Below are 14,203 nucleotides of genomic sequence, written 5' to 3'. Positions count from 1 at the left end.
GAGTGCCGGGGAGGGGGGGAGAGGGCGAGTGGGGGGGGAGGGGGGAGGGGGGAAGGGGCGGGAGGGGGGGGGGGGGGAAAGAGGGCGAGTGCCGGGGGGGAGGAAAGGCCGAGTGCCGGGGGAGGGGGGGCCGAGTGCCGGGGAGGGGAGGGCAAATGCCGGGGAGGGGTGAGAGGGCGAGTGCAGGGTAGAGGGGGCGAACGCCAGGGAGGGGGGAGAGGGCGAGTGCCGGGGAGGGTGGGGGAAGAGGGCGAGTGCCGGGGAGGGGGGGTGAGAGGGCGAGTGCAGGGGAGACGGGGGGGGGGGGGAAGAGGGCGAGCGCCGGGGTGGGGGGAAGAGGGCGAGCGCCGGGGTGGGGGGAGAGAGCGAGCGCCGGGGTGGGGAGAAGAGGGTGAGCGCCGGGGTAGGGGAAGATGGGGAGAGCCGGGGTAGGGGGGAGAGAGCGAGTGCCGGGGAGGGGGGAGAGGGCGAGTGCAGGGGAGGGGGGGAGGGCGCGTGCCGGGGAGGGGGGAGAGGGCGCGTGCCGGGGAGGGGGGGAGAGGGCGCGTGCCGGGGAGGGGGGAGAGGGCGCGTGCCGGGGAGGGGGGGAGAGGGCGCGTGCCGGGGAGGGGGGAGAGGGCGCGTGCCGGGGAGGGGGGAGAGGGCGCGTGCCGGGGAGGGGGGAGAGGGCGCGTGCCGGGGAGGGGGGAGAGGGCGCGTGCCGGGGAGGGGGGAAGAGGGCGCGTGCCGGGGAGGGGGGAAGAGGGCGCGTGCCGGGGAGGGGGGAGGGGGCGCGTGCCGGGGCGAGGGGGCGCGTGCCGGGGAGTGGGGAGAGGGCGAGTGCCGGGGAGGGGGGGGGAAGAGGCCGAGTGCCGGGGAGGGGGGAGAGGGCGAGTGCCGGGGAGGGGAGGGGGGGGGGAGGGCGAGTGCCGGGGAGGGTAGGGGGGAGGGCGAGTGCCGGGGAGGGGGGGAAGAGGGCGAGTGCCGGGGAGGGGGGAGAGGGCGAGTCCCGGGGGGAGGGGGCGCGTGCCGGGGAGGGGGGAGAGGGCAAGTGCCGGGGGGGGGGGGGGGGAGAGGGCGAGTGCCGGGGAGTTGTCAGAGGGCGAGTGCCAGGGAGGGGGGAGAGTACGAGTGCCGGGGAGGGGGGAGAGTGCGCGTGCCGGGGAGGGGGGAGAGTGTGAGTGCCGGGGAGGGGGGGAGAGGGCGAGTGCCAGGGAGGGGGGGAAGAGAGCGAGTGCCGGGGAGGGGGGGGAAGAGAGCGAGTGCCGGGGAGGGGGGAGAGAGCGAGTGCCGGGGAGGGGGAAAGAGGGCTAGTGCCGGGGAGGGGGGAAGAGGGCGAGTGCCGGGGAGGGGGGAAGAGGGCGAGTGCCGGGGAGGGGGGAAGAGGGCGAGTGCCAGGGAGGGGGCGGGGAAGAGGGCGAGTGCCGGGGAGGGAGGAAAGGCGGAGTGCCGGGGAGGGGGGGGCAAATGCCGGGGAGGGGTGAGAGGGCGAGTGCAGGGTAGAGGGGGCGAATGCCAGGGAGGGGGGAGAGGGTGAGTGCCGGGGAGGGGGGAAGAGGGTGAGTGCCGGGGAGGGGGGAGAGGGCGAGTGCAGGGGAAGGGGGGGGGGGGGGAGAGGGCGAGCGCCGGGGTGGGGGGTGGGGGGGTAGGGCGAGCGCCGGGGTGGGGGGAGAGGGCGAGCGCCGGGGTGGGGGGGGTAAGAGGGCGAGCGCCGGGGTGGGGGGGTAAGAGGGCGAGCGTCGGGGTGTGGGGAGAGGGCGAGCGCCGGGGTGGGGGGAGAGGGGGAGCGCCGGGGTGGGGGAGCGCCCGGGGTGGGGGGAGAGGGGGAGCGCCGGGGTGGGGGAGCGCCCGGGGTGGGGGGAGAGGGGGAGCGCCGGGGGAGGGGGGAGAGGGCGAGTGCAGGGGAGGGGGGAAGAGGGCGAATGCGGGGAGGGGGGAGAGGGCGCGTGCGGGGAGGGGGGGAGAGGGCGCGTGCCGGGGAGGGAGGAGAGGGCGTGTGACGGGGAGGGGGGGGGGGGGAAAGAGGGCGCGTGCCGGGGAGGGGGGAGAGGGCGATTGCAGGGGAGGGGGGGGGAGAGGGCGCGTGCCGGGGAGGGGGGAGAGGGCGATTGCAGGGGAGGGGGGGGGAGAGGGCGAGTGCCGGGGAGGGGGGAGAGGGCGCCTGTCGGGGAGGGGGGAGAGGGCGATTGCAGGGGAGGGGGGAGAGGGCGAGTGCCGGGGAGGGGGAGAGGGCGAGTGCCGGGGAGGGGGGGAGAGGGCGAGTGCCGGGGAGGGGGGAAGAGGGCGATTGCAGGGGAGGGGGAGAGGGCGAGTGCCGGGGAGGGGGGAGAGGGGGAGGGGGGAGAGGGCGAGTGCCGGGGAGGGGGGAAGAGGGCGAGTGCCGGGGAGGGGGGAGAGGGCGAGTGCCGGGGAGGGGGGAGAGGGCGAGTGCCGGGGAGGGGGGAGAGGGCAAGTGCCGGGGAGGAGGGGGGAGAGGGCGAGTGCCGGGGAGGGGGGGGGAAGAGAGGGCGAGTGCCGGGGAGGGGGGGGGGGGGAGAGAGGGTGAGTGCCGGGGAGGGGGGGGGGGAAGAGAGGGCGAGTGCCTGGGAGGGGGGAAGAGGGCGAGTGCCGGGGAGGGGAGAGATAATCTGTATGAGATAATCAACCTAATGCAGTTTATTATCTCAGACAGGCACAAAGGGGCGCCAAAGTCTCCGCTCCTGTTCACATCCACAGATGGGATGTCCAAATTATTAAGGAAGTCGGCCATTGCCATGCTGTCTGATCGGGGATCAGATTTATAGAGGTTATGATAAAGGAATCGAAGGTCAAATTAATATCATAGGGGTCAGTAGTAAGATTATGGGAGGAGTCATAGATCGGAGATGAACTGAGAAGCAGACGGGCACCTGAACTGGTGCGCTAGTTGGCCCGCTTGAATTTTGTAACGTATGCACAGTTATATTTGTGGAAAGCAAGTCAAATTGAGTGCAGCCTGTTTGTATTTAATTCAGGGTTGATGATAATGGAATATTGAAAGTTTATTTCTAAAATGGTATCCACCAAATCTTGTTGTTTTAATTCTCTTTGTTTGATAAAATAGCATTCCCTCCCATAATATTGATGGTGTGGCCGAATCAGATTTGTTTGTTTTAATAAAAACATCTATTCTAGTAGACATAAATTTACAAAACTACTGGTCAGATAGTAGGGTTGTGTCAAATCTCCATGAAGGCCGACCATTAGCTTTGGATGCAAGAGCCAGGTTGAGGGAATGGGACGTGTGGTCTGATACAACTATAGCAGAATATTCAGCAGTTTTAACTGTGGGGAGAAGAATTCTATCCAAAAAAAGAAAATAGTTGATCCATGAGTAAGCATGGTGGACATGAGCGAAGAATGCAAAGTCCTGTGACCAAGGGTTTACACAACCCATTTGAGTCATAAAGGTGGAAAGAGCCTTGGGAATGCCAGAGTGGGTGAAGGTCTTTGGACTTGAGCGATTTAGCTTTGGATTTATACACAGTTTAGATCCAGCTTTGGATCGATAACACAGTTTAGATCCTCTCCAAAAATAAGATGGTGGGTGCCTTGATTAGAAAGGAAAGATAGAAGTGATGTAATAAATGTTGTGTTGTCCCAATTAAGGGCATAGACATTCACCAAAACTACATAAGTCTGAAAAAGTGTGCCACTAACTATTGTATAACATCTAAGATTACATTTAAGGAGGAGAACTGTATTCTTTTGTTAATCAAAATTGCCATGCCCTTGTCTCTGCTGTCAAAGCTTGAGTGAAAAACCTGGCCAACCAATGCTTTACACAACCTGGCATGATCTCTAATATGAAGATGTGTTTCTTGAAGGAATGCAACATCAGTATTAAGACTCTGGAGATGTGAAAACACTTTGGAATGTTTTACTGGGCAATTCAGCTCCCCAACATTCCATGTGATTAATCTAATTGAGAACCCTGTACCATCCTGACTGCCTGAGCTAGACATGTGTATAGGAAAAAATTATAAAAGGGTCAATTAATTGAATGGAACAGAAAGAAAAGCCAAGGGGATCCATTACAAAAAGAAAATAGTCAAATGCAGAAAGGTCTTGGATTGCAGTTAATGCAGGAAATCCCTCCAACGCCACTCAATCCCCAGGACAATAACACATTCCCAAACCACTAGAACAAAAATCTAGCAGTGTGATAATAAATCTTTAACTAAATAAAACCATGGGGGCAGCATGGTGGCGCAATAGTTAGCACTGTTGCCTCACAGCGCTGAGGACCAGGGTTCGATCCTAGCCCCGGGTCAGTGTCCGTGTCGAGTTTGCGCATTCTCCCCGTGTTTGCATGGATCTCACCCCCACAACCCAAAGATGTGCAGAGTAGGTGAATTAGCCACACTAAATTGCCCCTTAATTGGGAAAAAAAATTGGGTATTCTAAATGTATTTTTAAAAAACTAAACAAAATCATGAATCGAATCCTAAGCTCAACATTATAAGCAAGACAAGCAGCAGGTATTCTGCCTTATATGACACCCATTGACTAACCAACCTTGTTAATGGGGCATACCCCCCACATATGAGCTATGTTATAATACGCCATTGGAAAGTTGCTTGGTCTAACCGCATAGCAAGAACAGTGTAAACAGATAGTCGAACATGCCCTTAATTGGGAGCATATTGAATGGCCCATAGAGGTATACCAACATGTGATACGCAAAAGCAAAACCAGAAACGTAGTAAGCCTGTCAAGAATTACGTGTGTGCCATTGAAAGAAAGAGTCTGTCTCATCTGGTGCTTCAAAGAAGTGATCTTCTCTGTTAAATGGGATTGGAGCGGGCCAGGGTGAATCAGCCCAAAGCCAATTCCTTTCTTGTACAGCATGCACTTGATGTGGTTGAATGCTGCACACGCCTCCTTGCCAGGTCTGCACTCATGTCTTGATAGATCCTGATTGAATCGCACTGGTTAAGTAACATTGCGGTGCTCCTTTGCTCACCAAAAAACAAGTTCCTTATCTTTATAAGAATGGAACCGGACTACAATGGCTCTCAGTAGGTCACCAGGGGGCGGTTTCGGCCGAAGGGTATGGTGACCTCGATCTAGCTCCGGGGGTTCAGGGAATGTATCTTCACCCACCATCTCTTTGAATATTTCTGACATAAACTGTATAGGGGCTTAGCTTTCAGTCTCTCCTTGTATACCAACAATGTCAACGGTGGGTTTTGTAGTCTTGACCAGTTTTTCAGATGGTCAACTTTGCCCCGCAACAGGGCAGCATGGTTGCGCAGTGGTTAGCACTCTGCCACACGGCGCCGAGGTCCCAGCTCAATCCCGGCCCTGGGTCACTGTCCGTGTGGTGTTTACACATTCTCCCCGTGTTTGCATGGGTTTCACCCCCACGCCCAAAGATGCGCAGGATTGGCCACGCTAAATTGCCCCTTAATTGCAAACAATTAATTGGGTACTCTAAATTTATTAAAAAACAACTTTGACCCGCAACAACACGCTCTTTTTAATCGCCAAGGTCAGCTTGGACTCCAGTGTACTGATCCTGTCACTGTGTTCCGAAAGGACGGTCTCGATCTTGGTCAGGGTGCTAGCATGAGAGTCGACAGTTAAATGATTGAAGTCAAGGGAGGACCGAATAGGACCCTATGATTCCTCCAATTAATTTTTCAGCTCCAGAGCCAAATTTAGTTTGGATTTGTCGAGTGTGGAGGAGACAGCCGCCATCTTAGCTGTAGCTATCTCGGCAGGGTTATCATTATTATTTAATATTTTCCGGCCTGTATGTTTTAAATTCTTGGGCATATTTTTAAACCAGAAGTCCCTCCGGTCATGGAAATCTCACACCTGGGACTGTCAAAATATATTTTTAAAAACTATTGAAACAAAATGGACATCATGTGCATCTTTATAAGCTTAGCCCTCTAGCAGAGTCCAAAGGTCTATCTAGGCAGTTACTTAGAGCAGGGTCATCAATATGGATAATGACTCTTTCAGAGATTAATGACTGGGACATTATAAGCCATTAAACAAAGCCAGTTCCAGACACCAGATAAATATTCCTTATGAAATCACTGTGGAGGATGGAGGTCACATGACTTCAGTGACAATTTTGAAAATCGATATATTCAGTTGAGCACTCAGAAGCAGGACAGTTTGCCGATTTACCTCCAACCTGCAAATATCTAACAGCAGGACTCCAGCCTCACCAAGCAGCCCGCAACAAGCCCTCCCCAAAATGTATTTACGGAAGGCACTGGCCATTGCCTGTCAAACAGAAAAAGTTTCGGAATATCAATCTCAGCCCCACTGCATCACCATCGTCTTTAAAGGAATTCTGCACTTCTGCCTTCAGCCTGGAATTTGCCTGAACTAGGTTTAGATTTTCTGAACTCCAGCAATCACAGTGAACTGATACCTTCCCCATTGTTAAGGTATTCATAGTTGTAAAACCCGTCCTCTCATATCACCTTACTGTATACTTGTGTGTATGCGGATGGTATGTACGTTTGCATATGTATGTGTATATATGCATGTGGTACATGTCACGTGCGGGGTACATGGCGCATGCACATATGTGGGTGTATGTGCGGGTTTGAATGTGTGAATAAATTAAACTTCGGATTTACTCCCAAAAGAGTTTGCTGCATGTCACATTAAAAATTGACCACACAAAAAAAGGACTTTTGGAATGAACACCACAGCCTATTTTTAAAACAGAAAACACCCCAGCAATACCTACATTCACAAAGGCAGATGGGGCATGCTCAGGAATCTATAGAGAAGTTAGCATAGCATTAGTGGTAACAAAAATAATTATTCAAAAAAGGAATTCCTATTAAAGGAGAAAATAGAACAAATCTAGAAACCAAATATATAACAATGAATATTCAGCATGAATTCAAAAGGGAAAGTCTTGTCTGACCACCTCACTGAACTCTTTGAAGGGGTAAGAGAGACAGTTGACAAGAATAATGCAGCAGACATAATTCACCTAGGTTTTTGAGAGTGCTGTGGTAGGGTGCAGCAGAATAGACTAAAAGTAAGATCAGAGCATGGTGAGTCAGGAGACAAATAGCAGATTGGATAGTTAGTTGGCAGTAAGACTTAGAGGTAAAGGTTAACTATCCAGAGTGGCTGAAGATGAAAAATGGAGTCCCCCAAGCATTCGTACTTTGAACCACTAATGATCACAATTTATATTGATGATTTAGACTTTGAAAACAAATAAAGAATTTCTAATAAAAAAGAGTTTAATATTCAACTCGAAACACTAACTCTTTCTCTCTGCGCAGATGCTGCTGGACCTGCTGTGTTTTTCCAGCACTTTGCTATTATTTCAGATTTCCGGGATCCTCAATATTTGGCCTTTATTAGGGAATATCTAAATTTACGACAATTTTTTGCAGGCTAACAGGGGGGGGGAAAATACTAAATATACAGGATTACTGCAACAAATTACAAGTTATTGCAGTGATTTGTGTATTTACTTTTTGTACTTATGTATATACTCTGTGTAGGTAAGGAAAGGTGCGTGTGTCCAGGGTAATTACAGGAGGGGTTTTTGGAGTCAAATTGTCAGTGGAGTCCAAGATTTTAAAGAGTAAAGGTGTCACTTCTTTGCATTTGGAATGAGGCCTTAAGATGGATTTTAATTTTCAAGTAAACAGAGCAGTTTTGAAATTTACATTTGAGGACAAGTGCTGAAATTGATGTGTAGCTATTGCATTTCAAAAGAGATTCAAAGGTGACGTGGAATATTTGCAGAGTAAGCGGGGGCAGCAATTTAATTTTATGAATCCAAAATAGAGGTAATATATGAACATCAAAGGTTTTAATATAAAATCATAAGAAATAGGAACTGGAATGGACTGTTTGGGCCCTCTAGCCTGCTTTGCCATTCAATAGGATCATGGCTGATCTGACATTCCTCACATCCACTTTTCTTCCATTTCCCCGTAACCCTCAATTCCCTCACTGATTAAGAATCTATCTATCGCAATCTCAAATATACACAAGGACTCTGCCTCAACAGCTCTCTTGTGGCGAGCGAGTCCAAAGGCTCACAACCCTCTGAGAGAAGAAAATCCTCCTCATCTCAGTCCCCCTTGTGTGGGACCCAAGTTTAAAGGGATTTGTGAAGACAATGGAGGACTTTCAGAATGGACATATAGTTGGCCAATGAATTTCAACACAGGCAAATATAAGATAATAAAACTTTTTCTCGGAAAAATATTTCTTGAAAGATGAGAATAAATAAAGTAAATCAAGAACTAGGGTTCATTAAAGATGAAAGGGGAAAAAAAATGTTTGAGAACGGGTTTACAGTTGGAGTGAGATGCTGCGGGGGAATGCCTCACTGAAGGCCAGCTCTTTGTTTTGGCTGTGAACGGTTCTTAGGTGAGGAAAGCAACTCAATCTCGGGCCAGGAGGATATCTTGCCTGTGAAGCAGTTTGTTTGAATCTGCCTTTGGAAAATCACATTTTGGTTCTGGTTCTGTTTGCAGTGAAAAGCAATGTCTTGATTTGTTATTTTTTCCTGGATTTTTCAGTTAAGAATCTATAAGGATTGTTGCCAAAAAGATAAGTTTTGTTTTTACCTTGGTAAAATATTTGTGGGGGTTACCATGCAATTTTTTTCTAACTATGTATCACATATCTCTTGTTTTATCTTTTCTTTTATAAATATTTTAATTTTTGAAATGTTGAAGTTATCACTGGAGGCCTGTGCTTTTGAATTCAGTAGCTATCCTCTTTGTTTAAAAATACAGATGATCAGCTGAGACGGATTTTGATCGGAGATCTGGTTTGCTCGGTCATAACAGCATTAAAAACTTTCAGAACAGGTTGGTTTCAACACAGGCAAATGTAAGATAATAGATTTTCTCTAAGAAAAATAAGGAGGCCCATATTATTTGGAAGATAAGCACCTAATTGGGATATAGGAGCAAAAGTAAATACAAAGCACAACTTGCTAAAATTAACATTGCAAATGAATAAGCCCAGAAATAAAGTAACTCATTTTTCAAAAGATAGAATTGAAAAGTAGAAATGTCATGCTAAACTGGCCAAACCTGCGAGTACTTGTGCAGTTCTGGTTGCCAGATTATAAAGATATGGAGGTACTGGAGAGGGTGCAAAAAAAAATTTACAAGGCAGAGGTCAAAACTATGAGGTTATATGTATCAGGGGAGGGCGAGAACAAGGAATCCTTGCTCCTGAAAAGGGAAGGTTGAGTGTCAATAGAAGTCTTTAAAATTATGAATGGCTTTGATAGAGAATGATTCCACTCCCGGGAAAGAGCAAAACTAGAGGATATCAAAATAAGATAGCCACCAAGAAACTAAATAGGGAGGTCTCAAAAAACCTCTTTACCCAAAGAATGGTGAGAATTTGGAACTAACTATCACAGGATAGATGCATTTAGGTGGAAGCTAGATAAACAAGGGAGAAAGGAATAAAGGGTTATGCCGATAGTGTTAGATGAAGCTTGGGATGTAGCTGGAGCGGAACAGAAATACACGTTGGAATTTTCCAGCCTTTCCTATCGACAGGACCTACCAGCCCTGACGAAGGCAAACCCCACCTTAGGGGGTGGGTTCATACAACGGGAAACCCCATTGGCAATAACAGGACCAGAAGATTCTGGTGCAAAATCATACAAAATCATGAATGCAGAACACATCTTCAGTACAGTCATTTTCTTGAGCCTGGTAATAAACGTGGAGCTTCCATGTTGTGTTGTGTTCGGAGAGTAATGCCTATTTCTGCAACATAAGCATGCTGATATAATCTGCTGTATTAGCCATTTTACCCACAGGTTGGAATGAATCTCACGGAGTATCCTTAGTGTTTTAGTGTTGCTTAATCAATTACCTAATTGATCTAAAACCCTCCAAAAACTCTCAACTAATTAATCTGTCACCACTCAAAATCAGGACATCAACCAATGCTACTGCAAATTGACTATCACTTGCCTTTTCAGTTCCCATTCCTACTCCACTTTGTTTTTGGCCTTCTAAATTGTTCCATGAAGCTCAAAAACAGCACCTCATCCTTTCATGAGGCATCAGGGAATCTTTTTTGATTAATATTGGCTCAAGTAACTTCCGATCTTAACTATAGCTTCCAAGTTATCTTTAGCAGCAAGTGTTGACCAATTGAGTTCGCAGCTTTTTTCCTGGCATGCGAGGGAATGAGACAGATTGGTGTTTTGTGTGAGGACCTTCTGTAGAGATACCATGTTGCCTGGACATCGTGTCAAGTGATGTCAACTTGCATTTTTCACCCTTCAGATTCCTGGGATGTTATAGTCTTAGCTGCTACCCAAATATTTTGTCTTTCCATTACAAGCTTCTCAAAAACAATTAGGGATGGGCAATAAATACTGGCTTAGCCAGCAATGCCCACATCTCGTGGATGACTGAACTGGAAAAATCATTCCAAAATTGTTCAAAATTTTGCAGACCATTTTTTTCATAAGTGTTTTCTCCTTCCCTTTTAATTCCTTTTTGAAAGCCAATCATCTGTAATATTCTCCTGTTTTAATGAAGGGTTCACACTATGCTTAGCTTTGCTGTATTCGTTACATATACTGTGAAAGATATTAAAACATATTGTTTATATTTTTGAAATCACATTAATGCAACTAATTATGGGCTTAAAGCTAACCTGGCTCGCCTTTGTCCCTTTCGATGTCTCTGTCCAATTTGTTACCTTCTCGCAAGTGTTTCAGCTTGTCTGGTCGTAAAGATTTCTCAGGAGGTTGTGCCTCGTCAGATTTCTTTCTATCTCCTTCCGCTAATATAAATTAACAAAGGAAAGAGAGTATTTTACAACATCTTTCATGACATTCCTTTCCTCATGTTGTAGCAATTTAGTTAAGGCATATCAAAATGCACGTAGATAAATTTATCCACATCTGGGATATTTTTCTCATCTCCCTAAATGGATCTTAGAACATTTACTCTATAATCATAAATCCTGAAAACATCAGAACTAAGTTTTCAAAGTTTCATTGGCCAGCATCCGTTTCATAAACACACTGAAATAACTTGCGACATTAGCCCTTGTTAATAGCAGAATGAACATCAGTGAGCATTCTTAACATTTAACTGTTGTTTCATCAAACAACAGCACAATCTAAAACTCCTCAAAGAATTAACTATGAATTAGCCCTGCACCAGAATAGGACAGAACCGGTAAGGATTTACCTGGTCTTGTTTGGACAGGGCCTCTGTCTGCAGCACACATACTCCTCCATATCGTTGTAGCTATCCTTGGCCCTAGTTTGTTATTCATAGGCAAATGGTATGGATAAAGTGATAAAGAAATGGGCTTAAGACTGGGGTCCAGGAGGAATTTAGACAACATTTGGATGAGGCTATTAGATACTTCAATTATTAAATGCTAGAATTCCATTGTGCGAAAAAGGGCTGCAGGAACAAATGAACTAAGATACGCGACTAGGCAATGCAGTGCAAGCATCCCAGCAAGAAAATGGAGATAATAAAATCTTCCTGGTTGAGATATGTCAACCTGGTCAGCAGTAGAGGTCTGACAGGCCAATCCCAGCACTTACAATAGGATCAAAGATCCATGGACGATCAAGCTCGCTAACTACCGACTTCGGGTGGCGGGGATGTGCAGAGCAGTCACATGAAAGGTGGCTGTCTCCCTAAAGACTCCAACCTAGGTACTTTTGACCCAAAAATTAGTCACTAGGCAAACAATTCCCCCCCCCCCCCCCACCCATACAGTCAGGCAAGGCACCGAGGCCGGACAAATTCCCGGTGGACTTCTACAAAACATTAGCACAGAACTGGTCTCGCACCTGCGGGAGATGTTCAACGATTTGCTATTGAGAGGTTCCCTGCCACCCATGCTAGCACAGGCCTCGATATCACTGATCCCTAAAAAGGACAAGACCCGATGCATTGCAGGTCATACAGACCCATCGCACTAAACACTGAAGCCACAGTTCTGGTGAGGCGACTGGAGGGTTGTGTGCTAGAGTTGATCGCGGAAGATCAAACGGGCTTTGTCAAGGTCAGGCAACTAACAGTGAACATGAGGCGTCTGCTGAACATGATCATGACCCCCACCTGGGGAGGAGACACCAGAAATGACCACCTCCGTGGATGTAGAGAAGGCTTTCGGCAGAGTCATGGAAGTACTGGAATGGTTTGAGTTTGGACCAGGGTTCATGGGGGGGTTCCACAAGTGGAACCTGTTGAGTCTTGTGGAAGAGGTAAAGAGAGACCTGCGGGGCTGGGGCTCGCTCCTGCTCTCCATGGCGGCGAGAGTGCAGACGATCAAAATGAATGCACGGCTTAGGTGGGTGGTGTGTCTGTGTGTGTGTGTCTGTCTGTTTGTGCGTGCGTGCCTGTCTGTGTGTGTGTGTGTGTGAGTGGCTGTCTGCGTGTCTGCTGCATGACTGCGTGTGCACGCGACTGTGCGTGCGCAACTGTGCACATGCGTCTCAGTGCGCGCACATCTGTGCCCATCTCTGTGCGCGCGTGTCTCTGTGTGCGTGCACACCAATGATCAGAAAAAATACAAAGGAGGAGGAACATGGGAGGCCTGACCTTCCCAAATCTCCCACACTACCACTAGACAGTTACCACAGAAAGAGTACTGGGATGGGTAAAGGAACCGGGAGTGGAATTGGGTCAAAATGAAGGATAATTCCTGCACGTGAAACCAACTGAACTACCACTTCGATCTGATCATAATCACCGTCTACCATGACCTGATGCCTGCATGACTGCCTGCTACTGGCAGTCTTTGGGAGTTTGGAGCAGCCAGAGCTCTTAAGACTCTTGCTCAGCTGGCAATCAGCAGCGCCACCTAAGGCCACAGACTGGCAAAGTTGTTCAATCAATAAACTAAGGGGGAGGGAGGGAGGGAGGATGGGCCAAACGGACAACATAGAAATCGGGGTGGGGGAGGGGGTGGGGGTGAGAGAAGAAACAGGAGCTCCCCATTCCTGCACATTGGTCCATTTGCACGATTATATAAAGATTTGTCTTTCCCTCAACATTTCCGTTTGTATACCCATTTTGTAGATTCGGGTTTTTCTTTATTGTGTGTTACCCATAACAAACGTCACTGTAACTAATTGCAAAACCAATAAAAACACTTTGAAAAGTTTGTAACTGCCTTACTTATGTTCTAGTGGTATAGTTTCTGTTAATAAATGAGTTTAGCCAATTCTGAAAATTGAACCAAGATGTGCATGTGCTATCAGTTTCACAGATTAATTATGGCAAATGTTGACAGTCTCACTGTCATGACAACCACAAGATCTGGGTCATTGGGCTTATCCAGTTTCCATATTCCTTTATTCCCCTTGCATTCAACAACTTATGCAATCTATACTTAATTAAACTTTACTATGGTCTACATCTTAACCACTAAATTCAGGAGATTGTTTACAACTTACTCGCTTGATAGGGCATTGAGAATCAAGCAGATAATGGACTAATGTCACAAACAAGCTTTTCCTTCTGGGAGATTAGCGAACCATCTACATTTTCACATCAGTCCAGAAGCTGCATCATTATCAGCTCCACAGGAATAAAAATAAAACTTTCCAGCTTATTCTACATAAAAGCTAGGATGATCATATTGGTACAGCAGCTGAATCGCTGCACCAAAATAGGTAGCAATTGCCCAGAATCAGTGGTAGGAGACTGTTGACTCAATAACTAATCCCACCCGCCAACTCACTGGCTTGAAAAGGGAGTTCCACAGTGAAGGATTTAGGCACCACTGCTAAAATTAACTCATCCTTTGGATACCGACAGTGTCTCCAATGCTAGATTTTCTAATAGAGTTGCTGAATGTATTATTCACAAAACCACCAGCGGCCCCAAAGTCTGAGGGGTTGAACATGTTTGGCCTCTGATCCTGAGGTAGCAAGAAAGGAGGTGCTGATTATTTCCATATCCATTCCCAGTCCTTCTCAAGAAAAAATAACCATAAGTCAAGAGCCTGTAACCAAGTGTGCCCAGCCTACCAATGACATGCTCACAGCAGGGTTTCTACCCACAATAATCAACACCAGGAACCCCAATACTACCCAGGGAAACCTGGCCTCTGGAGCCCCAAAGATGGCACAGCCCAAAACACCATAGCATTGTCCAATCTTAGTTCAAAATACAATTTCTGCATGAACCCCTACTTGAAAAAAAATGAAATTTCCTTAACTATTCAAGTCTTGTGCATT

General features: G+C 48.3%; 1 protein-coding gene across 6 annotated transcripts in view; it reads right to left on the bottom strand.

Moving 5' to 3' along the window:
- Positions 1-14,203, bottom strand: part of LOC140396284 (tubby-related protein 3-like) — a 175,402-nt gene that overhangs the window by 96,382 nt on the left and 64,817 nt on the right. For 5 of the 6 annotated variants that reach the window (XM_072484684.1, XM_072484685.1, XM_072484687.1 and 2 more), the window contains one exon: positions 10,645-10,773. The exons of the other annotated variant lie outside the window; for it this stretch is intronic. In XM_072484684.1, coding sequence (XP_072340785.1) covers positions 10,645-10,773 — 129 coding nt within the window. The remainder of the gene's footprint in view (positions 1-10,644; positions 10,774-14,203) is intronic. 6 annotated transcript variants of the gene reach the window in all.

The sequence above is a fragment of the Scyliorhinus torazame genome, chromosome 19 (assembly GCF_047496885.1).
Source record: "Scyliorhinus torazame isolate Kashiwa2021f chromosome 19, sScyTor2.1, whole genome shotgun sequence".
Lineage (NCBI taxonomy): Eukaryota > Metazoa > Chordata > Chondrichthyes > Carcharhiniformes > Scyliorhinidae > Scyliorhinus > Scyliorhinus torazame.
The sequence above is the reverse complement of the archived record's forward strand: the minus strand, read 5'-3'. Positions and strand labels throughout refer to the sequence as shown.